Here is a 25,544-nt window from a genome sequence, read left to right on the forward strand (position 1 = left end):
GGAGCAGGCTGCACACACCCGCACAGCATTTTGACAGTCTGTGCATGCACGGAAAGTCCTGCGCATGTGCGGAGGTGGCACATGTGAGCGAATGCACACATGTGCGCTCACTTTGCTACCGTACCGGTAGTAAAGGTAAGTGGATTTCAATCCTGTAGGCGTCCAATAGGTGCATAACGACAATGCGTCATGTGTATCATTGACATCATTGTACAAATGACACAAATTATGAAATTGGTGCAATGGAGGCAGAGTCATGATAGCACCCAATTCCCCACTCTGCCCATCCTTCAGCACCCCTAAACTCAATAACTATACTTTGCAAGCCTGTGTTTATAGCTCAGTGTAACCTTCAAACTTATGCAAACGTATTTTCAGCCGAAAAAAGTCGATGGCTTTAGCCTCCCTTTAGCCTGCTGGGGAGAATTTGTGATGTGCATTACATCAGCCTGTGGAATGCCATAAATCTCAGTTGTGTGTCTTCTGTACAGGGTGGATCACATATTACGTTTTAGACAATCGAAGAGATCAAACAGGCACAGGGTTGCAAGTGGATTGTAACACTATGGCTGTTATAATTATAATGCTACGTTCTTGCAGCATATTAAACCACAAATGTTTCTGTACAAACTGCAATGGCGGTCAAATATCGAACAAATCGCATTATGGAAACCAGAATATTCTGTTAAGCCAGTGTTTCTCAACCTTGGTCACCTGAAGATGCGTGGACTTCAATTCCCAGAATTCCCCAGCCAGCTGTGCTGGCTGGGGGATTCTGGGAGTTGAAGTCCACACATCTTCAGGTGGACTAAGGTTGAGAAGCACTGTGTTAAGCTCTATTTTGGTACACTTCTTTTGCCCTAATATTTTACGTAAGACGGAATCAGAATATAATTATATACAGAAATAAAACCTAATAAATAATAATTTATTATGTACAGATTCATTTAATGATTGTTGGAAGCTACAACGGCACTGAAAACAGTGACTGGTGACCACTTTTCACACTTACGACCATTGCAGGCCACATCCCCAGAGTCACGTGATCAAAATTCGGCTGCTTGGCAACTGACTCATATTTATGGTGCTTGAAGTGTCCCAGAGTTATGTGATTCACCTTTTGCGACCTTCGGACAAGCAAAGTCAATGGAGAAACCAGTTTCACTTGACAACTGTGTTATTAATTTAATAACTGCAGTGATTCACTTAGCAGCTGTGGCAAGCAAGGTTATATAAAATGGAGCAAAACTCACTTAACAACCGTCTCGCTTAGCAACAGAAATGTTGGGCTCAATTGTTGTCGTAAATCGAGGACTACCTGTATTGGTGGGAATGCAGCTTTTATAGAAAACTAGCTGATAACCCAGCACTGCCCAGATATTTATTTATCCCGACCCTCCTTCCATGAACGTCGCCGCAATTTCTAATGCTGGACTCTCCCCCTTACCAGAGGGAGCCCCCTTGTGGAGTACTGTGAAGCTGTTACCATGGCAACTCCACTGCGCTGTACAGTCAAAGCCATTTGAAGGCAGTACAGTAGAAGCCATTTTAAGGCACGACAGATTGCATCTTAACAGAATGCACACCCTGAGGAGTGTTAGGGGTGTCTTACCCCCCCACAGAATTTGTTTCCAGAGAGTAAGTTATCTGTGTACCAAGTTTGGTTGAAATTGCTTGAGGTGTTCCAGAGTTATGCAGGAACATACACACAGCCATTTTTTATAGATAGATAGATATAGAAGAAGAAGATAAGCTGGAGCCTTTTTTTTTTTAGCGCTCTGAGAAATTTATAATCTGATTGGCATCTTCAGAAACACGCTTATTTTGCCGTCATCCCAGCTTGTGAAATATACCAATTTCACAAATGTTTGGGAGAAAAACATCTCAACCCTTTCTGGAGAAAGGCTTCTTTAAGCTGTACGAATGTAATCAAGCATGCAATGGTTCTTTCGATGGCTGAAAACGTGCTGTTTTCCTGTGGAATCTACTGTTCCTTTCTTAATCTCTTTCCCCAAGATCTCAGCCAGTGATGTAAACTCTCATTACAGAGAATGGATTTGGTATAAAACCCAGCTGAAAACAAGGCACATTATATCCGCCCTCTGAAACAGGGCCATCAGACCCCCGTGTATCGTTCTGAAATATGTCGGCTTGCAAAAGTTTGGGTTTGCTAAACCGCATTCTTCTTGCAAAGTCTTAAATCGTGTGAGAGAAAGGAACATATTTCAAAGAAACACCCTGGCTTTATTTTTAACATCTAAAAGGCAAGCAAAAAAAAAAGGCAGGCATGGAAAAAAAAGCCAAGGGAAAAGAAATCTCGACTGTTAGTGAAAATTTAAATGTATTTATTGACTAGCTGATGAACCTGCGTTGACCAGGAATTTATTCATCCTAATGCTGTATTAGACAGGAAAAGCCCTGATTTCGGGCGACAATTAAATTTTAGTTATAAATGTTTTCCCTGTGCCCCCAGAAGTGTCAGGGAAAGTGGGGGTCTCCTTGTGGGGTACTGTGAAGCCATTACCATGGCAACTCCACTGCGCTGTACAGTAGAAGCCATTTTAGGGCAGTACGGTAGAAGCCATTGGAAGGCACAACAGCTGTGTCTTAAAAAAACACCCCGAGGGGTGTCTGACCCTCACAGTATTTGTTTCCAAAGAGTAAGTCATCTGTATACCAAGTTTGGTTGAAATTGCTCAAGGCATTCCAGAGTTATGCTGGAACACACACACATGGATACACACGGACACACACGGACACACGGACAGACAGACAGGTAGATAGATAGATTTATACAACCAATGTAGGTGTCACTCGACTCCAAATTAAGACAGTGAGGCTCATAACACAAAGCACAGAACCAAGATTCCATCAGAATGAAAAACACAAATCGAGAGAGCAGAGCTGTGAACCTGGCCAGCAATAACAACACAAATATCACACCCATAAGCAGATTGAAGAGAATGTAGTTGTTCAGAACAATCTGTGGGCTGGCTGTAGTCAAAATAAATTTCTTTAGATTTGCTGTGGGTTAAAATTGGTGACTAAGCTCACACCCTATTACCCTATGCTCAGTTTTGTTAATCCTAATTGGCTGAATAAACCCAATTGGTTGGGTGCACATATAATGTTAAGCCAGGATCACCCAACCTGGATATCCTCCAGTTTTATGGATTTTTACAGCTTGTAGAATTCTTTGCAGTAAAGAATTACATGTCTAAAGTATAAAGGCATCTATGGAATTCTAGGTTGGAGAAAATTGTATTTGGGCATAAGTCATGCGTTTCCTGAAATTGTGAGCTGTGAATTATAAAAGTATGGCTAGAACTATATCTGATAAGAGGCAGAATTTGTATTGTCCTGCCACTATCCTTACAAAACTTACTAGGACTTATCTATGAAGACCCTCCATGCTAAGATAAATGAAAATACACATCTTCTCAGTTGAAGACCAAGCTTTTTGTACTGAGTCGTGGTGGCACAGTGGTTAAAATGAAGTATTGCAGGCTAACTCTGCCGACTGCCAGGAGTTTGATCCTGACTGGCTCAAGGTTGACTCATGCTTCCATCTTTCCAGGTGGGTAAAATGAGGACCCAGATTGTTGAGGGCAACAGGCCGACACTGTAAACCGCTTAGAGAGGGCTGTAAAAGCACTATTAAGTGGTATATAAGTCTAAGTGCTATTGCAATATGGAGCCTCTATGATTCAATTTTATTACTAATAGTTGCTTTATTTTTAACAGGTGTTCTGATTTGGGTGTACTTTGTAAACTACCTTAAGAGCGCAATGTCATGTACATTTTCTGAATAATAAGCAGTCAGAAAAGTTGAAAGACATTATTGTGTTTGGTCTTCCTTGGTGGTCTGATCAAACTTTAGAATCCCTGGTCCCAGGTAGGATATAGGAAAAATAACCTTGCTTGCTAGGAAAATAAAATAGTAGCATAATCTATATCTGGGATGGAGTTCTCGAATGCCCTGAACTCCTTCTGTTTTTGAGACCACGTAGACCAGTAATGGCGCGCACATGTGCTCATTAGGGCTGTGCTGCAGTAAAGCCAAACTTCTGGGTTCTAGCGCACATGTGCGCCCAATCAACTGGCCAGTGTGCATGCATACCAGAAGCCTGTATGCGCAAAGAAGAGCTGACAATCACGCGTACCAGAAACCTGGAAGACAAGCAAACAAGGCCGCACGTGACAGGCGACATGGCTTCACATGCCACTTTGGGCACGCGTGCCATCGGTTTGCCATCACAGATGTAGACAATACTCATTAGTATATTGTCTAAAATAAAGACAACTTGCCATTAACCAAGCAAAGTCTTATTGCTTCCAAGATTTAGAAGAAGCTCTGAAGATGCTTCCTTAGTTTAGGGAAAGCGCTGAAGATTATTTTTTTTTCCAAAAGCCAATTATTTTATTTCCACCCAGCGTTGCTCGTTTTTGAAATTTCAAATTGGAAATTTCAAAGTTCACAAAGAGATAATGATATTTAAGAGATTTTCTGGTGTACCTGTTCTGACCCCCCTCTGTGCAGTGAGTCATGCCGACACAAGATTACTGCTAGCCAATTTATTCACAGTAATTAACTCACAGACAAGACTTTGGCAGCAACCCAGACATCCACAGATAAGAAATACACACAAGAGCTTCTCCAGCTTTAGTATAACGGTTGTGTCCTGCAAAAGGTCTCCTCCCAAAGTCTCTTCTTATATACTCTCTTGGGAGGAGCCTAATCACAACCACCTGGCCCCAATTATCTTCTATATCTCCGTAGTTGCTGCCGGCGCTTATCTGCCCGTCTTTGTCTGGTGTCCGGGATCAACTCCCTTAGCTCCTCCCCACTGCTCCAGGGCCTGACGTCTTCACCACTGCTCCAGGGCCTGACATCAGGGACAAACTCCCTTTGGCTTTCACCGCTGCTCCATGCCTCAGGCGCCTCTGGTGGCCAACCAGCCTCTCTGGTCCCTGCTCGGAGTCTGAACCCTGTCCAGGTCCTCCACATCTTCCAGAGCCAACTCATAGGGTTCCTTGCTATCGGAGTCTGTTTGCAGTTCCAATGGCTCATGCTGGGCCACAACATATACCCATGGCCCAGGTATCAGTTGTGGACCACTGTTTCCAGTGTAGAAATCCTAAACATGTGTTGCTTCAGGTTTAAATAATTTTCTCCTGCATCTTTAACCACCATCCTTCTACCATGTTATTTCTTTGCAGCTGCAGGTTTAACTTGGCTTGGAACACCTGTTGTTGTGGCCAAAAACTAGGCATGCTAAAAATAGCAAGCAATGTAATGAAAACTCTCTTATGCCTTATTAGGAAGTACATGTTGTAATCCGAACAAGTGCATTTTTTGATGACAGCTTGTGTTAGATGTATTGTGAACTCAAAATGCTACAGGCTGTAAAACTGGCAACCATCTTGTATGTGTTCCTATGTTCCTTGACCTCACATTTTCCTAATGTGATGTTTTCTGGAACATACTGGCTGGAAACTCTAGGATTTACAGTTTCCAAATATATTGAGTGCACCAGTCAACGGAAGGATTGCTTTTCCTGCGCGAACTCATTCTAAATCTAATTTAAATAGCAATAGCAATAGAACTGAGAGTTATATACCGCCTCATGGTGCTTTACAGTCCAACAATCTGTGTCCTCGTTTTATCGAGTTCAGAAAAATGGAAGGTTGAGACAACCTTGAGCCGGTCAGGATTGAACTTCTGGCAGTGGACAGAGTCAGCCTGCAATACTATATTATAATCACTGGACCAGAATGAGAGAGGGGGGGGGAGGGAGGGGGGAGGGAGGATTTTCTTACAATGTAGACAGATAAACAGTGATAGATGTTGTAGATAGACAAAGGTAGATAGAGATAGATAGAGATGGCAGATATATTAGATGATAGTTAGCAATAGCACTTAAGACTTATATACTGCTTCATAGTGCTTTACAGTCCTCTCTAAGCAGTTTACAGAGTCAGCCTCTTGCCCCCAACAATCTGGATCCTCATTTTACCCACCTGGGATGGATGGAAGGCTGAGTCAACCTTGAGGATCTGGTCAGGATCAAACTCCTTAATAGTTGGCAAAGATTTCCTTCCCGCCCCTAATTATCCTTGTCTATTTATGATGGTCACGCCGAATAACACTACTTAGGAATGAACGAGACGTATGTTCCTTAGACCATGGTTTTTGTTACAGTTCAGGAAAGTGAACGTTTATTTTGTGGAACAATACAATTCGTGTCGATGATTAAATGAGCCAACAACAGATTGTGTTTACGCGCTCCTATATCAGCCTAGTAAGATGTTGAGCCTCGCTATGTTTACCAAGAATAACTTTAACCCAGCCATATCTAATCCCAAAGTTATTACAAAGATAAATTGGGAATGAAGGAAACCCGTAAGGACTACCCCGAACTGACTGGAGAATGGTTCTCTAAGGCAGCGGTCAGCATGGACCACCAGTGGTCCGCGAGAAAATTCTGGTGGTCTGCAGAAAAAATATTTGGAATTTTTATATTGCGCTAAATTAGAGGTCCTCAAACTAGGGCCCCTGGGGTGGATACGTGCAGTGAACATTTATTTTGCTGCAGAGAGTCTCCCCTTTCAGGGTCTTTTTGTGTGGGTCAGAGGGGGGCAGAAATTCTGACTTGGGGTCTGCTTCGGCCTCCTGGTGTGGGGCTTTGGGTGAAGGCTGGAGGGAAGTGCAAAGAGCCGGAGGCCCTTCTTCCAGTGGGACTGCATCATGGCCTGGAACTGGCTGACGATCTCAGCCCTCTGAGCCTCCAGGCACCGGTACCTTGCGCTCCTGCAGATCTTCCTTCTGCTTGAAAAGCCTATGCTTGTAGTCCTCAGTGAGGTGCTTCTGCTGAGCCTCCTTCTTGGTCAGATCCAATTTGAACTGAGCTGTTTTGCCAACTCTTTCTCATGGTGGCTGCTCAGCTCTAACAACTGCTTCCTATTGGGACCCTAAGGAGCCCGGATGGACAGGTGAAGAATGGCTAGGAAGGGAGGGGAGGGGGTGAGTAGAGGCTGATGAGGCACCCTTTGACATGAGTGACATCGAGTTGGCCACGCCTACCCAGTCACATGACCACCCAGCCACGCCCACCCAGCCAGTCATTAGGCAGATCATATTAGTGGTCCATGGGATTTAAAACAATGAATTTAGTGGTCCCTGAAGTCCGAAAGGTTGGAGACCCCTGCTCTAAGGATATAATACACAAGCTGCTACAGGGGATTCTATTGTAAGTAGCTAAAGAATCCCCATATTTGACTATCAGGTACATAGGAAGTTGGAGAAAACATGTCAAAAATAGAACAAGGCTTTGATTGTATGGTCAAACCCATCATCTTCATTTTTGTTTTACCTCCCTCTGTCAGATGTCTCCGACAGCAAATAGAAACTTGTCCATGTTTCTGTCTGCCTTGCTGTATTGCTGGAATGGGATTTTTTAAAAAAAAAAAATCATTTATTGATGTCTTTGAGTCAGTATTGTCTCCTAGCAATTGCCCGGACAAGTCCCTGGAATGATAAGCCATTCCCTCTTTTCCAGGGCTGAGAGAAAGTGACTTGCTTCATGCCTAAGGTGGAATTAAAACTCACAACCTCCCGCTTTCTAGCCAAGTACCTTAACAATAAAACCCAACAGGTTCTGAGCGGGATTATGAACAATGCAATATATTTATACCTGGACAGACTTATGTAAAATCCTTGAGATCTCCAGATTCCCAGCCGTTGTTAAGCTTCAAAAGATCAGAGCAGCAGGCAAGAGCTTGAGAGTAAACACAGAAATTGGTTTTTTAAAACTGGAAAGATATGTTTTAAATGCCTGGATTTCTGGCAGGGATATAATTGTGTTTTGAGGCCTGTGAAGTTTCTGAATAGTCTTCAGCGGTAGCCTAATTAATAGGGGTAGGACTCAATTTATGTGTATGGGCCAACTAAAAGTATTAATTTGCTTGTCATTTACTTTGTATCGTTTGAGTCAGCAATTGGCTTTCCTGGTGAGACACCAAAAAGACACTGAGAAAGTAGAGAGAGGTCAATTCTTCACTATGATCTCATGACGAGTTCTGTGATGATAGTAATCCCTTCTTCACATGCAGAACTGAGTTGGCAAGCAAGAACCGCTGCTTTAGGAGCTCAAATAACTCTCATTCACTCCTGTTGTAGCTCTTCTCATGATGAGGGGCTCTTAAGCAATTTATAAGGGGCCGAGGGTTGATGCCCCAGCAATTAAAGACAGCTGGAAAGCTGAGAGCATGGGTTGGAAACCCAAACACCGTAGGATGGAGTGAGCTCCCATTCCTTGTCCCAGCTCCAGTGGTGGGTTTCAAAAATTGTTCGAACCTACTCTGTGGGTGGGGCCTCTTTGTGGGAGTGGCTTGCCACCCATGTGACTGGATGGGAGTGGCTTGCCACCCATGTGACCAGATATGAAGATGCCGACGACACTTGTCAGAACCACCTTAAATTACCTCACACACAGCACTGGCATGCATAAGAATATGATGTAAACTTGTTTTTTAAAAGGCATCTTTGGTTTGCGTTAAAACAACTTCAACACATGCAATGTTCTGATTGCACCACAAACGCAGTAGCCATCCTTACCTTTCACAGAGGCACTGAGTTTTATAAAAATGAGCATGATAGTGTAGAATAATCATATCCAAGGACCAGTGGTGGGTTTCAAAAAAAATTGGAACCTCTTCTGTAGGTGTGGCCTGCTTTCCGGGTCCACTGGTGGAACCTCTTCTAACCGGTTCGGTAGATTTGACGAACCGGTTCTACCGAATAAGTGCAAACTGATAGGAACCCACCTCTGTGGTGAACCTTTTTGCCACCAAGCGCCCAAACCAGAATGCACATGCATGCAAGTGCATGCCCATGCCCTGGAGCACCGGAAACCTGAAGACCAGCTGGCCTGTGCACACATGGCTATTTTGGGGGCATTTTCAGGCAGTTTTCAGGCCATCTTCTGGCCATTGTCCAGCCATTGTTTGGTTATTTTGGGGGCATTTTCAGGCCGTTTTCCGGTGCTCTATCACCAGGGGTGGGTTTCAACCGGTTCGTGGCGGTCCCTGCGAACCGGTTGGTCACCGAACCAGGAAGTAAGTAACTTCCGAGAACGGCGAAGGGTGCGCCCGCCCGCCCGCGGTCCTTACCCGGTTTTGACGAGTTCTGCGCTTCCACGCATGCGCAGGACGCATACAGCGCCTGCGCAGTCGTCCAGGAGCAGCTGGAGCGTCGCACAGACACTAGTACGCATGCGTGCACCGTGCGTGTGCACGAGGATGCCACCGGCCCCGTTCCAACTGAACCGGTTGGAACGGGGCGAGAAACCCACCCCTGTCTAGCACCCACAAAGACCAGCTGGCTGGAAACAAAAACTGGAAACAAAAAGAACAGCTGGCAATGGCGCGCGTGCCCACAGAGGGAGAAGGCTCTGTGTGCCACCTCTGGCAGCGTGCCATTGGCTCGCCATCACAGACCTAAGAGTTTGAAAGCATGAACATGTGAATAGATAAATAGGTACCACTTTGGCGGGAAGGTAGCAGCGTTCTGTGCACTTCGGTATATACTCATGCTGAACATATGACCACAAGAGTTTCTTTTGAGAATGCTGGCTCCTTCAGCTAAGAAACGAAGATGATGAAAATTCTTTAATTTCACAACATCTATTTAACCATAGTTTCAATTGGGAAAATGTGACCACCCTAGAACAGACCAAATCCAAAAATGCCAGGGAATTTCTAGAAGCCTGGCACTCTTTGAGCAATTTATACTTTCCCCTCTCTCTTCATTCCACAATGCAACATGAATAGCTACAAGAAAACAACAAATTTGTGCTGAAATGATATTAAAACAAAATACACAAAAAACCAATCTAGAGTTGATTAAAAAGGGAATGGAAGCACACTTAAAGGTAAAGGGAATATGTACTAGTCATTCCCAACTCTAGTGGGTGGTGTTCATCTCTGTTTCGAAGCCGAAGAGCCAGCGCTGTCCAAAGACATCTCCGTGGTCATGTGGCCGGTATGACTCAATGGCGAAGGAGCAAGGAGCGCTCTTACCTTCCCACCAAAAGTTGTGCCTATTTTTTTCTACTTGCATTTTAGATGCTTTTGAACTGCTAGGTTGGCAGAAGCTGGGACAAGTAATGGGAGCTTAGCCCATTATGCAGTGCTAGAGATTCGAGCTGCCGAACTGCCGACCTTTCTGATAAGTTGATTAAAAAGGGAATGGAAATACACTTACTCTTATATAAATCTGAGATTAGATTGATCTGGGACTATCATGTAGGTCTACTTGTGCCAGAGGTGGGTTCCTACCAGTTCGCACCATTTCGGTAGAACCAGTTCATCAAATCTACCAAACCGGTTAGAAGAGGTTCCACCAGTGGACCCGGAAAGCAGGCCACAACTACAGAAGAGGTTCCAAACATTTTTGAAACCCACCACTGGTCCTTGGATATGATTATTCTACACAATCATGCTCATATTTATAAAACTCAGTGCCTCTGTGAAAGGTAAGGATGACTACTGCGTTTGTGGTGCAATCAGAACATTGCGTGTGTTGAAGTTGTTTTAACGCAAACCAAAGGTTCCTTTTAAAAAACAAGTTTACATCATATTCTTATGCATGCCAGTTCTGTGTGTGAGGTAATTTAAGGTGGTTCTGACAAGTGTCGTCGGCATCTTCATATCCGGTCACATGGGCAGCAAGCCACTCCCATCCGGTCACATGGGTGGCAAGCCACTCCCATCTGGTCACATGGGTGGCAAGCCACTCCCACAAAGAGGCCCCACCCACAGAGTAGGTTCGAACAATTTTTGAAACCCACCACTGACTTGTGCCTTTAAAAAAAAGGCACCTAAAGTACAACTGGGGCAATTTCTCTAAGGAGAAAAGATGATTTCATTTGTGGGCCTTTCATTTAAAAGGCATATAAAATCCTGCATGACATAAATAGTGCAAACAGAGAGCCCCCCACCCACCCCCAGATTTCAAAGCCTTCCAGTGAAACTAAACGCAACAGATTTGGGACCAATAGAAGGAAATACTTTTTCACACAGAGGGTAGTGAAGCTCTGGGATTTTTCTGCCAGCATTTTCGCTAAAGGCAGCTAGCTTTGGAAGGTTATCAAAGAGAATTGGACAGATTCCTGTAGGTGACGCCTAATTCCAATGGCTATTTGCTGCAGCAAACCTTCAGTGCTAGTTGTTAGAGAACAACAATGAGAAAAAAAGGCTCTTATCCTCTATTCTAAATCCGTGAGCTTCCCAAATGGATCTAGCCAGCTCTTTTTAGCTTCTGGAATGGAGCTATTTTGCAGGATTTCAATCCATCAGAATAGAACTGGAGGGGACCTTGGAGATCTTCTAGTCCAACCCACTGCTCAAACAGGAGATCCTATACCACTTCAGACAGATGGCTGTCTAGTCTCTTCTTAAAAGCCTCCAATGATGGACCACCCACAACTTCTGGAGGCAAGCTATTCCACTGGTTAATTGTCCTCATTGTTAGGAAGTTCCTCCTTAATTTCAGGTTGCTTCTCTCCTAGATTCGTTTCTCTCTGTTGTTTCTTGTCTGGCCTTCTGTTGGTTTGGAAAATAAGTTGAGCCCCCCTTCTTTGTGGCAGCCCCTCAAATACTGGAAGACTGCATTCATATCTCCCCCGGTCCTTCTCTTCTCTAGATTAGCCATGCCCAGTTCTTACAACCATTCTTTCCTTTGTCTTTATTTTCTCTAAACTTGTCATACTCAATTCCTGCGACTATTCTTCAACACGTTTAATTATTTTCAACTCTCTGGGGCAATACAACTGGTGTCTGCAGGCAGAACAAATACCCCATCTTTGGGAAGCAAAAATCATATTTCTGGGCAAAATGCCAAATCCACTCTAAACACCTGGCTGACTGTGTGCCAAACCGTTAACAAAAAAAAAATAGTAAGGACTGCCATCTGTCAGAAATGGCATGTAGCAGTGGTGGGTTCCGGGTGGTATGGCCCAGTAAAGCCATACTGGTAGTAGCCATGATCAGTGTCTACCGTACCGGTACAGTGGCTCATTTGGCCCACCTGCCCGCCCGCATTCCATAGCTGTCTTTGAAGTAACCGGGCCAATTGCGCCCACGGGCACAGCATGTGGCACCTCTGCGACCTCCGCTGAGCAGCTGGGTGTCACACGGCAGTGGCGTGAGCATGCTTGCGCAGCGCGCGTGCCTGACTAGGGTGCCCGGCCCCGTGTGCAGTGTACCGGTTGCGATGGGGTCCAGAACCCACCACTAGCATGTAGGGTCTCCTGCTTGGGTGGGTGGGGGGTTGGACTAGATGACCTACAAGGTCCCTTCCAACTCTGTTAATCTGTGAAAACCCATTGATCATTCTCTTCCGATTCTTCACCCATGGCTCATTCTCATTTGGAAGACCTGCCTGTGTTTCTGTTTTAAGTATCTGTTCTCCTGGGCCTGCTCCTGCTCCTCCATGGCTCCTCCTGCTTGACTTTTATTTGCTTTGCTACTAACCCTGAGCTGCCGAGCTTACAATATCAGTTTGTTCAAGAGGAGACGGGTGCTCTTCATTTCATCCTTTCTTTAATGGCTGCTGTTTATTTTAGTTCTGGATTTTTATTGACTCGCGGAGGAATAGCGTTCCAAGGTTCATAAATCAGATGCAGGAGAAATTGGCTTGCTCTGTTGAAAGAGTCAACCCTCCCCCCCTCTTCCTTAATCCATCATTATTATAGTCTAGGCCTGTACTTTAGCAAACTGTCTACAGGGAAAAAACTATTTCTGTGAGGGAGGGGCAAGGAGGGGGCTCACTTGATGTGCACCCGTTCATTGAAGATCTCCTATTGATTTGTTTTATTTATTTTTATTTATTTAGTTAGTTTGTCAAACATGTATGAGATGGCAGGTATAAGTATAAACATAAACATGAATGCAGGAAATGGGTACGAATAAATGGGGACAGTAGGACAGGGATGGTAGGCACGCCGGTGCGCTTATGCACACCCCCTTTATGGACCTCTTAGGAATGGAGTGAGGTCAACCTGGCTGGGCCCAGAGGGAGGAGTCCCCCTTGTAGAGCTGTGCCCAGAAGGATTTCAGGTGCTGCATCAGCCGAGAGTCCAGAGAAGGGGTGGGGGTGTGGCCGCTGTTATCCGGGAGTCGTTAGTTCCTCGTAGGGTCCCTGCTCCGGAGATTGTCGGGTGTGAGTCTTTGCTGTTAAAGTTGGACCTCAAGGGTCAAGTGGGTCTGCTGCTAACATACCTGCCTCCCAACAGCGTTGCAGCAGCCCTCCCCTCGCTCCTCGAGTCGGTAGCCGAGCTGGCAATTGAGTTCCCTAGGTTGATGGTCCTGGGGGACTTTAATTTGCCGTCGCTCGGTGAAAACTCTGATGGGGCGCAGGAGTTCATGGCTTCCATGACAGCCATGGGCTTGACCCAAGTAATTCGAGGCCCAACCCATTCAGCGGGACACATGCTTGACCTTGTATTTCTCTCGGAGCAGTGGATTTGTGATCTTGGTCTGAGGGGGAGTGACATCATACCCCTGTCGTGGTCAGACCATTACCTACTGAGGCTTGACTTCCGGAGGCCAAACCCCCACTGTAGGGAGGAGGAACCGACCAGGTGGTTCCGCCCCAGGCGTCTTATGGAACCGTCAAGGTTCCAGACAGAGCTTGGGGTTATCCCTGACACTTTCGCCCACAGTCCGGTGGAGACTCTGGCTGCTGCGTGGCACTCGGCAGCGTCGGAGGCCCTCGACCGGATTGCGCCACTGCGGCTCCTCCGAGGCGGCGGATCCCGGAGACCCCCTTGGTTTACCGAGGAACTCCGGGAGATGAAGCGCCGGAGGAGATGCCTAGAGCACCGTTGGAGGTCCGATAAGTCCGAATCGAACCGAGCAATGGTAACCACCTGCACCAGGGAATACACCAGGGCACTTAGGGCAGCAAAAAGATCGCACATAGCCACCCTGGTAGCATCCGCTGAGTCCCGTCCAGCCGCCCTGTTTAGGATAACCCGCTCCCTATTGAACAAAAGGGAGGCGGGGGAACCCTTGCAGGGCAGAGCTGAAGAATATGCCCAATTCTTAGCGGACAAAATTGCTCGGTTTCGGTCGGACTTGGACTCCACCCCCGCAGTTCCAGCCGAGGCGCAGGGGGACCAAGTAGAACAGCTCTGGGTTGAGTTTCAGGACGTTACCCCCGGGGATGTGGACAAGGCCATGAGAGCTGTAAGTACCTCCACCTGTGTCCTGGATCCGTGTCCCTCATGGCTGGTTACTAACTGCAGTGAGGTGACACGAGGCTGGATCCAGGCGGTTGTAACCGCCTCCCTTCGGGAGGGGAACTTCCCCGCCACACTGAAAGCGGCGGTGGTGAGACCCCTCCTGAAGAAACCATCCTTGGATCCAGCTGTTCTTAATAGCTATCGTCCAGTCTCCAACCTTCCCTTCTTGGGGAAGGTTGTTGAGAAGGTGGTGGCCTTCCAGCTCCAACGGTCCTTGGAAGAAGCAAACTATCTAGACCCCTTCCAGTCAGGCTTCAGGCCCGGTTACAGCACAGAAACCGCTTTGGTCGCATTGATGGATGATCTCTGGAGAGCCAGAGATGAAGGACATTCCTCCATCCTGGTCCTCCTTGACCTCTCAGCGGCTTTCGATACCATCGACCATGGTATCCTTCTGCGACGACTGCGGGAGGTGGGAGTGGGAGGCACCGTGCTACGGTGGTTCTCCTCCTACCTCTCGGACAGGTCACAGTCGGTGTTAGTGGGGGGGCAGAGATCGTCCCCTAGGCCCCTAAATTATGGGGTGCCTCAGGGCTCGGTCTTATCCCCCCTACTATTCAACATCTACATGAAACCGCTGGGAGAGATCATCCGCAGGCACGGGATTAGATACCATCAATATGCGGACGATACTCAATTGTATCTGTCCGCCCCGTGCCAACTCAATGAAGCGGTAGACGTGATGAGCCGGGGCCTTGAGGCCGTTATGGACTGGATGAGGGTTAACAAGCTTGTGCTCAACCCAGAAAAGACCGAGTGGCTGTTGTGTTTTCCTCCCAAAGATTTGGCTAATATTCCACCACTCAGGCTGGGGGGTCAAATTTTATACCCCTCAGAGAGGGTACGCAACTTGGGAGTCCTCCTGGATCCACAGCTGTCATTTGACCACCACTTAACGGCTGTGACCAGGGGGGCATTCGTCCAGGTTCGCCTGGTGCGCCAGTTGCGACCCTACATGAATCGGGAGGCGCTCACAACAGTCACTCGGGCCCTTGTGACCTCTAGGCTGGAATACTGCAATGTGCTCTACATGGGGCTGCCCTTGAGGAGCATCCGGCGACTTCAGCTAGTGCAGAACGCAGCCGCGCGAGTGATTGCGGGTGCACCCCGATTCACCCGCATAACACCTATCCTCCGCGAGCTGCGCTGGCTACCTGTCGATCTCCGGATGCGCTTCAAGGTGCTATTAATCACCCATAAAGCCCTACATGGCGGTGGATCTGGATACTTGAGAGACCGCCTTCTGCCAATTACATCCCTGCGACCGATAAGATCCCATAGATTAGGCCTCCTCCGTATCCCATCGGCCAGCCAGTGTCGGCTGGCAACTACAAGGAGGAGGGCCTTCTCAGCAGTAGCCCCGACCCTTTGGAACGAGCTCCCCGTGGAGATTCGTACCCTCTCCACCGTCCAAGCCTTCCGCATAGCCTTGAAGAACTGGCTCGCCCGTCAGGCCTGGGGATAAGGATAGTTACCCCTCCCGAATGATGAATGTATGTTGCTTACTATTTTATTATATGTTTCTGTCTTAATGTCTGTATTCCCCCTTCCCGGTTTTGTGTGAGCCGCCCTGAGTCCCCTCAGGGAAAAGGGCGGCCTACAAATACTAATAAAATTCTAATTCTAAATTCTAAACCGTAGACAATCTTAGGTTAAAATTATGGAGGTTTGGGGCAATGGTGAAATTCATTTTTTTTTACTACCAGTTCTGTGGGTGTGGCTCGGTAAGCGTGGCAAGGGAAGGATATTGCAAGATCTCCATTCCCATCCCACTCTGGGGCCAGCCAGGGGTGGTATTTGCCGGTTCTTCAAACTACTCAAAACTTCCGCTAATTCAGAACCTGCTGAATTTCACTCCTGGTTTGGGGATATAACAACAGAGTCAGGTAGAGAATCCCAGGCATTGATCACTCTGTTGCTAAAGTCGTATTTTCTACAATCGAGTTTGGAGCGATTTACCTTGAGTTTGTATCAATTGTTTGCTTGTGTATTATTGTGGTTGAAGCTGAAGTAGTCATTTCTTTTAGTGCGCTTAGGTCAGACCATAAGCGGAGTAGTTCTAGGTTTTCAAAGCCCAAAATTTTAAGCCTGGTGGCCTAGGGTATTCTGTTGTGAGTAGAGGAGTGGAGTACTCTTCTCGTGAAATACCTCTGGACTACTCAATTGTATTAATATCAAATATACAATGGGGATTCCCGGGAGGATCTTACAACAGTCAGTCATGCCCTCGTGACCTCAAGACTGTACAACTGCAATGCGCTCTACATGGGGCAGCCCTTGAAGAGTGTTCGGAGACTTCAACTGGTCCAGAATGCAGCCGCGCGAGCGATTGTGGGTGCACCCCGGTACACCCACGTTACACCTATCCTCCGCGAGCTGCACTGGCTACCTATTGGTCTCCGGATACACTTCAGGGTGCTAGTTATTACTTATAAAGCCCTATATGGTATTGGACTGGGTACTTGAGAGACCGCCTTCTGCCGATTACCTCCCACAGACCCATTCGATCCCACAGATTAGGCCTCCTCCGTATTCCATCTGCCAGCCAATGTCGGCTGGCAACTACTCGGAGGAGGACCTTCTCTGTGGCTGCCCCGGCCCTTTGGAACGAGTTTCCCCCCCCCCCCACTCGAATTTGCTGTGTCTGTTGTGCTTTTAAATTGTTCGTATTGTCTGATTGTCTTTGTCTTACTTTTATTAATTTCCCCTCCCTTGGCTTTGTTCAGCCGCCCTGAGTCCCTTCGGGGAATAGGGCGGCCTACAAATTGAATAAACTCCAAACTCCAAGATGAGCTGTATTTGAGAATTGCTCTGGCAAAGGTTTTGTATGCCTTAGTTTGTAGTATAATGTTACGGGAGAAGAAGCTTTGCAAGATTAGGTTAACAACTCTTAATGCCTTTTTTGGCAAAGCTTTTACAGTGGGCTCTGGTGTTTGAGAGACTCTGATGGGTCACTTTGTTCAACACTGCAAAATGAATTAGTTAAATACTCAAACCTTAAGGTTCCTTTTCCACCATTCTCATTCGCTAAAAGAGTCAGAGAGTGACACAGAATGTAAGTTTTTAAAAAGCAGTTTTAAAATTGCACTAAAATGCAATAAAAACCCATCGCTGTTCCCTTCTGCTGTTCTGAAATCTTCTTGTTCCCAATGGTTGAAATGTTGTCTTCATGAGATTTGAATGCAGTGTGTGTAGCCAAGCTTTTAATTTGTTGTGCGGTGCCATCTTGGAGGGCACTTGATTTTTCTACACTTTCCTCCCCCTCTTCACTCATGTATTTTTTTTTACTTAACACAATAGCAGAATAACAGAGATGGAAGAGACCCTGGAGGTCTTCTAGTCCAACCCCCTGCTCAAGCAGGAAACCCTATTTCATTTCGGACTGCAATAAGATTGTTCTCTTTTGGTCCATGATCTACAGTTAGTTTTATTTTCCAACATGAACAGGAAAGCAAAAGCTGTTGGCTTTATTCTCTGCTTTTCCTTTGGCATTTTTTGTCACTTGTCATTGCCAAATCCAGATTTTCTTTTCTTCTTGTTTCTTTGCACATGTGTCCAATTTCGAAACCAACTTAATAGCAATCTCTTTTGATTATATCACAGCAGCAACTCTGTTGAGCGCTGGAGAAATCAGGAGATTCAGGCAGTTCAAATGAGTATAATGATTTATTGCAAGCCTAACCTCTCTGCAAGAATCTGGTCAACTAACAGTCAAGGGAAACAAGTGGAAGATAAGAAAGCCATTCAAGATGGGCTGGACGTAGATCTCTTGCGGGCATGCAGGGACTCATGACTGATGATGCATTTGACCCCTCCTTCGTGCTCAGCCTGGTCATCTCCTACACCTTCTTTCATTCTCAACTCCCTTTAAAAAAATAAGAGAGGAAAATGCAGATAGTCCTTGCCTTACAACCACAATTGAGCCCTTGCTAAGCAAAACAGTTGTTAAGTGAGTTTTGCCTCATTTTACTTGCCACAGATGGTAAATGATTCGCAGTACTTGTTCAATTAGAAACATGGTTGTTAAGTGAATCTGATTCTTCATTGACTTTGTTGGTCAGAAAGTTGCAAAAGGTGATCATGTGACCATTTGGGACACTGCAAATGTCATAAATATGAGTCAGTGGCCAAGCGTCTGAATTTTGGTCTCATGACCATGGGGATACAGCCAATTTCCAATTTTCCAATTTATTGGCATTTGTATGCCGCCCACTCCCAGTGGGACTCTGGGCGGCTTACAGGCAAAAACAACATATATTAAAAAAAGTTAAGATAATACAAATATTAAAAATCAACAACATGCAGACAGTTGGAGTGGGGCTGGATACTAATCAACAGCTCCAGGCCTGCTGGAACAGCCAGGTCTTCATGACTTTATGGAAGGCTGGAAGAGTGGTGAGGATCTGGATCTCTACAGGGAGATCGTTCCATAGGGCCAGAGCAGCAACAGAGAAGGCCCTTCCCCGGGGACCCGCCAACCGACATTGACCGGCCGACGGCACCCGGAGGAGGCCCAATCTGTGCGATCTTATTGGTCGTTGGGAGGTAAATGGTAAACCAGCAATGGTTGTAAGTGTGAAAAACAACCATAAGTCACTTTTTAAAGTGCTCTTATAACTTTGAATGGTCAATAAATGAATAGTTGTAAGCAGAGGTGGTATTCAGCCGGTTCTGACCGCTTCTGGAGAACCGGTAGCAGAAATTTTGAATAGTTCGAAGAACCGGCAAATACCACCTCTGACTGGCCTCACCCCCATCTATTCTCTGCCTACCGAGTCCCAGCTGATGGGGAGGAAATGGGGATTTTGCAGTATCCTTCCCCTGCCACGCCTACCAAGCCACGCCCACAGAACCGGTAGTAAACCTTTTGAATCCCACCACTGGTTGTAAGTTGAGTACTACTACCCACAGAGCCGAGGTGGCGCAGTGGTTAAATGCAGCACTGCAGGCTACTTCAGCTGACTGCAGTTCTGCAGTTCGGCTGTTCAAATCTCACCGGCTCAGGGTTGACTCAGCCTTCCATCCTTCCGAGGTGGGTAAAATGAGGACCCGGATTGTTGTTGGGGGCAATATGCTGACTCTGTAAACCGCTTAGAGAGGGCTGAAAGCCCTATGAAGCGGTATATAAGTCTAACTGCTATTGCTATTGCTATTGCTATATATGTAGGGCTCTAGCCAATGAGAATGGCCAGACTGAGGGGGACAAAGATTGGCCAGAAGGTAGTTCTGAAAAATTCCACAGACATTTTCTTGCATCGTTTGATAAGAAACCATTGGACAAAAAACCCCAAGATGCCGTGTGTCATGGATGCTAAATTCCCAGCATGCATCTGTTCTAGCCAACTTTAAGAAAACATCCAGGGGCTGCCAATGATCAAACTGGCTCCCGCTTCAAAACGAGTATCTTCTTATATATCTATGTTTTTCTTTTAAGGGTGTCTTTTGTGCATTAGAGGGACGTGGTGGCTGAGAGGTTAAGATGCTGAGCTTGTTGATCAGAAGGTCGGCATTTTGGCGGTTCGAATCCCTAGTGCCGCATAATGGAGTGAGCTCCCCTTACTTGTCACAGCTTCTGCCAACCTAGCAGTTCGAAAGCATGTAAAAATGCAAGTAGAAAAATAGGAACCACTTTTGGTGGGAAGGTAACAGTGTTCCACATGTCTTCGGCATTTAATCATATCAGGCCACATGACCACAGAGACGTCTTTGGACAGCACTGGCTCTTTGGTTTTGAAATGGAGATGAGCACCGCCTCCTAGAGTCGGGAACGACTAGCACATACTGTATGTGCGAGCGGAATCTTTACTTTTGTGCATTATCCTGTATTTTTTATGAGGCAGAGAAAAATAACTGGGAATAAGTCCCATAAACATATTCTTGCAATCGTGAATTCTTGGCCCTGAATTTCTTTGGGAGGGTCTGTTTAACTAGGAAGAGTAACAGGAAGGGGCCATTTTGGCAGTTGCTATTATTCTGGTTCATCCCAGGGTTCTTGTCCACCAAACAGATCATCTTATGTCTCAGTGAAATATGTGAATCCAGATTAATTCAAATTTCTGAATAAGCCTTTAATCATTTACCGGTCCTTTATTTGAGCTGTGGGAACTAAAGATGGTAAAAAGGTTCTCCATTATCAGTAGAGTAGAGGTTGGAAGGAACAAACATTTCCTTTAATAAGTTTGATGCCAAGTTGTAACTCACAAATTTGGTTCATTGGTCTCTTTTTTTCTCCCTACGTGTTTTACTTATGAAAGTAGGGAACCAAAATGTAAAAAAAATGAATATTTTAGTGCTTCAGTATATTATGGTCAGTCTTATGATCTGAAATCTATTCATTCATTCATTCATTCATTAACTCACTCACTCACTCTTTTCTGTCATCTGCACCTCCACCTGGTTTGGCTCTGCAACCCAACAAGGCAGACACAGACTTCAACGTATAATTAGAATTGCAGAAAAAACAATTGCTATCAACCTGCCTTCCATCCACATTGCTTTGAAAATATCTACAAACCTTCACATCCTGGACAAAAATTGTTTCAACTTCTACCCTCACAACGATGCTAAAGAGCACTACACAACAAGACAATTAGATACAAGGACAGTTTTCCCCCAAATGCCATCACTCTGCTAAACAACTAATTCCCACAATACCGTCAAATAATTTACTAAGACCATATTACTATTATTTTTCTCTTCCTTCCTATGACCTATCTCCTCCCACTTATGAGTGTAACCATGTTACTTGTATCTTTACAATTATATTGTTTTATTTGTTTCCTAGTATGATTTGATTGCTTATATGTACCCTATGAGTATCATTAAGTGTTGTAACCTTATGATTCTTGACGAATGTATCTTGTCTTTGTATACTATGTATACTGAGAGCATCTGCACCAAAGACAAATTCCTTGTGTGTCCAATCACACTTGGCCAATAAAGAATTCTATTCTATTCTATTCCATTCCATTCCATTCCATTCCATTCCATTCCATTCCATTCCATTCCATTCCATTCCATTCTATTCTATTCTATTCCATTCCATTCCATTCCATTCTATTTTTATCTAATTAAAAAAGAGAGTATGAAGTGGGACCAGGTAGCTATAATAACAGAAAACAGAGTTGGAAGGGACCTTGGAGGTTTTCTAGTCCAATTCCCTACTCAAGCAGGAAACCCCACACCATTTCAGACAAATAGCTGTCCAGTCACTTCTTAAAATCTCTAGTGATGGAGCGCTAATTGTTCTGTCAGGCAATGTCTCACTAATTCTAGGTTCATTCTCTCCCTGATTAGTTTCCATCCATTGCTTGCCTTCCAGATACTTTGGAGAATAATTCGCCCCTTTCTTCTTTGTGGCAGTCCCTTAGATATTGGCACATTGCTATCATTTCATCTCTAGTGTCACTCCTGGAAAGATTGGCTGTCACCAAGGTTGATAATTTGCCTTCTAGCTCCTGGTGTTTAATCATTAGCTGTCACCCATTTTGTGAATACGTCCATCCACAAAAATCCATCCCAGGAAGCCATTTTGAGAGGATGCCCATAAAAAGCTCTTTGAATTCCAGATATGGCCACTGACCAGAAATTATTGTCTAAAACTGATTAACGTACTCTGGTTGAATTAAAAAAAAAGGGTTTGGCTGATGGAGGACTTAGTCTTCTACTAAACCCCAAGGGAGCTGAATTGCCAACTCTGTGCTGATAGAAGTCCTTGATGGGAAATGGCTGAATCCTGCCTTAGGCCTTGAGAAGGAGGTGGGTTTAATATGTCTATTGTAATAACCTACATCCTGTTTTTGAACACACACAGACAGTGCAGATGGATAGGAATTTGCCCAGACAGGTTGAATGAGATTGGAGCTACTGGTAGAGAAATTGCCATTATTTATTATTAACTCAACATTAAGGTTCTCTATGTGAGGATATATGTATAAGACTGATCTTTATCCCCAGTAGGGTATTTCCAGAGTGCATATTCCCCCCCCCCTCTCTTGGTTTTGCTTCATGTTTTGCTTTCTTAGGAATAGGGAGGAGAGGGCATAAATGCCTGTTGTTTCACTGTGGAATGGGGAGGGGAAGAGAGCTATAGGTGATGATAGTTAGTACCTTAGGCAAAAAAAGAATAAAGCAGAACCTGCCAAACTGTTTGATGGAAGATGAGCGGAATGTGTACAAATGCTATGCTGATGAGAAGGGATGGATATGTGGATGAACAGAAGGCTTGATATTAATTAGAGATAAAGTTACGCAGTGCCAATTTTTTTATTTTTTTGCAGCCCCCCGCCCCTTAACAGTTTCAATATCAGTTTCATGGAAGAATGGCTACTGATTTCTGTCAAGGAAGAGTGCACAGAGCTTTAAGTCAGAATATTCTGTTTTCCACTGCACAATCATCTCTCTGGGTCTAAAATCTTCCTTGGGTCAATTATTTCCTTAAATAAGGAAAAGAGTCAGGAAAAAAAATCCTTCTGTATCTTGTCTAGCTTGAAGGACTAGCATCAACTTTTAAAACATGTTCAAGTTTCTCTCTGCCCTATCCTCTACTAAGCCAAGTCACTTTGAGTTTCTTTCTTCATCTCTCTCTTCTTTTTCTTCTTTCCCCATTCCCAAGTTCTACATTCCTTCATAAAACCAGTTCTAAAATTGTGGAGACATCTACGTGATGCATTCTCAGGCAGGTCCATCTTTGCTCTACCTAGTTTGCATAGATTGGGTGCTCTCTGAATTAGATATTTTTTTCTGCAGATATTTTGCTACCAAACTAGGCAGCATTGCCAGGGCAAAGGAATCACCAAGATCAGAGAGCATCAAGGGCCCTATGTAGCTCAACTTTAAACTACAAATGTTGTCTTTTTGAGCTGTGGTGGCACAGTGGTTAAAATACAGTATTGCAGGCAAACTCTGCTTACAGCCTGGAGTTCGATCCTGACTGGCTCAGGATCTCAGCCTTCCATCCTTCTGAATCCTCATCAGTCCTCATTGGTAAATGAAAATACACATCTTCTTAGGTGAAGATCAGGCTTTTTGTACTGAGCCGTGGTGGCACAGTGGTTAGAATACAGTATTGCGGGCTAACTCTGCTGACTGCCAGGAGTTCGATCCTGACTGGCTCAAGGTTGACTCATCCTTCCCTCTTTCCAAGCTGGATAAAATGAGAACCCAGATCATTGAGGGCAACATGCTGGCATTGTAAACTGCCCAGAGAATGCTGTAAAGCGTATGGGGTGTATATAAGCACTATTGATATTTGCATAGATTGCTTGAGTTTTTCTAAACCGCTAAAGCACCAAAGGCCGAACATATTAGAAGGAGCTTTTGAAACAAGTTCTTTGCTTTCTAGAAAAAAAGAAGCCTCTCAAGGGCAAGCGTCTCCACGACTGGAAAGGGCGGAGGAACGCTATTCATCTCACAAATGAGTACACGGTGGAAACGCTTGTGGTGGCAGATGCTGACATGGTCCAATATCATGGGGTTGATGCGGCTCAACGATTCATCCTTACTGTGATGAACATGGTAGGTAGAACACCCTGTGGATTTGTGTCTCTACTCTGTCCTTCAGAAAATAATAATAATAATTAGTAATCAATGCCAAATCTGGCGAAACAACTGGCCACTGTGATACAATTGTGTAGTAGTAGTAGTAGTAGTAGTAGTAACAACAACAACAACAATAATAATAATACCACCTAGGACGCTGGCAGCAACTAGTATCAACCATTAGCACCAGTCAATGATATTTATGATACATTTTTGAATGTTCAATTGAGTGAGTTTCATGTTTAATTAATAAAGTATATAATAATAAATAACACATCAATAAATTGCAGCTTCCTCCAATAACACCAGCAGAACTGCAAAAAGCTGTGCTACTAGGAACATCATATATTTGAAGAAGATAGTTGGTTGATACCTAGGATGCTAACCGCAATCCTTATCAACCATTAGCACCATTCGTGTCAATGGCATTTGTGACACATTTTTAAATGTTCAGTTGAGTGAGTTTCATATTTAATTAACAACAACAACAACAACAACAACAACCAACGATACCCATTGTCATCAGGGCACTTGGTACCATGTCCAAGAATTTATAAAACACATCAAGACATTGCAGCTTCCTGCAATAACACCAATGGAACTGCAAAAAACTGCACTACTCGGAACATCTTAAGAAGATAAATCTTTATTAGTTGATTGAGTTTCATGTTTAATTAACAACAACAATAAATTTCATGATCATAAATATATTTTGAAAAGTCATCTAAACTTTCTTTTGTGAAAGGCTGAAAGCATTCAGATAGGAAATCTCTATGTAGATAAAACAAAGAACATAGAATGAAATGTAGAACGTAGAATAATTAGTCTTCTAGTCTAACTTCCTGCTCAAGCTGGAGACCCTATAGCATTTTGGACAAATAGCTATTCAGACTGTTCTTAAAAGCCTTCAGTGATGGAGCACCCACAACTTCTGGAGGCAACCCATCCCACTGATTAATTGTACTCACTGTCAGGAAGTTTCTCCTCGGTTCTGGAGTAGATCTCTCTTTAATGATCTTCCACCCATTATTTTTTGTCCTGCTATGAAGTACTTTGGATAAAGAAACTAGCTAAAGGTCATGAGAGCTTCCTCAATTATTCAAAACTAGCCCAGTGCTTATACTTATATTTCAGGGTAACCATCACTTTGTTCTAATGTGGAAGAGTGGAAACCCATGAGGAGTTCTGTTCCTCTCTAGCTTGGTTGTTTTCTTGCAGAAGTTTCATTAGCCAAATTAAGTAATATCGCCAGTGCTAGTTACCTATGAGAAAACAACCAGGCTCAGAGAGCACCAAGGAGCCCACATTTCAACCCAGAGCTACAAATATTCTCCTTTAGTGGAAAGCCTATAAGGATGGGTTATGATTTAGCGCGTACAATCCAACAGTCGTGGCTGATTCAGCCAAATATGCCTTACTTTGAGGTGTGGAAATCTTGCCATTGGATTTTGGAGGTCTGCAGATGGAAACCTTATCAAAAGGGCTCCTTTTTGTTTAGAGCCAGTTCAATTCTAAACCAGTGGCAGTGCCAGGGTTGGATTCAGCCGGTTTGCATTGGTTCAGGCAAACTGGAAGTTAGTTTTGCATCCGGTTTGCTGAACTGGTTGTTGCAAGGACTGGCTGGCCCCATCCCTCCCTTGCAGGAGTTTCACTTGGCCATTCATCATGCCAGGTAAGTGCAGGACCTGCACAGAGACT

At 44.8% G+C, this 25,544-nt stretch overlaps 1 protein-coding gene across 1 annotated transcript in view; it reads left to right on the forward strand.

Annotated features, from left to right (window-relative positions):
- The window catches only part of ADAMTS17 (ADAM metallopeptidase with thrombospondin type 1 motif 17), a 166,188-nt gene that overhangs the window by 18,884 nt on the left and 121,760 nt on the right, over positions 1 to 25,544 (forward strand). The window contains exon 4 of the mRNA XM_087704329.1: positions 23,650 to 23,822. Coding sequence (XP_087560455.1) covers positions 23,650 to 23,822 — 173 coding nt within the window. The remainder of the gene's footprint in view (positions 1 to 23,649; positions 23,823 to 25,544) is intronic.

The sequence above is a fragment of the Thamnophis sirtalis genome, unplaced genomic scaffold (assembly GCF_051295495.1).
Source record: "Thamnophis sirtalis isolate CommonGarterSnake01/CBP01778 unplaced genomic scaffold, rThaSir2_p1.2 scaffold_2, whole genome shotgun sequence".
NCBI classification, from domain to species: domain Eukaryota; kingdom Metazoa; phylum Chordata; class Lepidosauria; order Squamata; family Natricidae; genus Thamnophis; species Thamnophis sirtalis.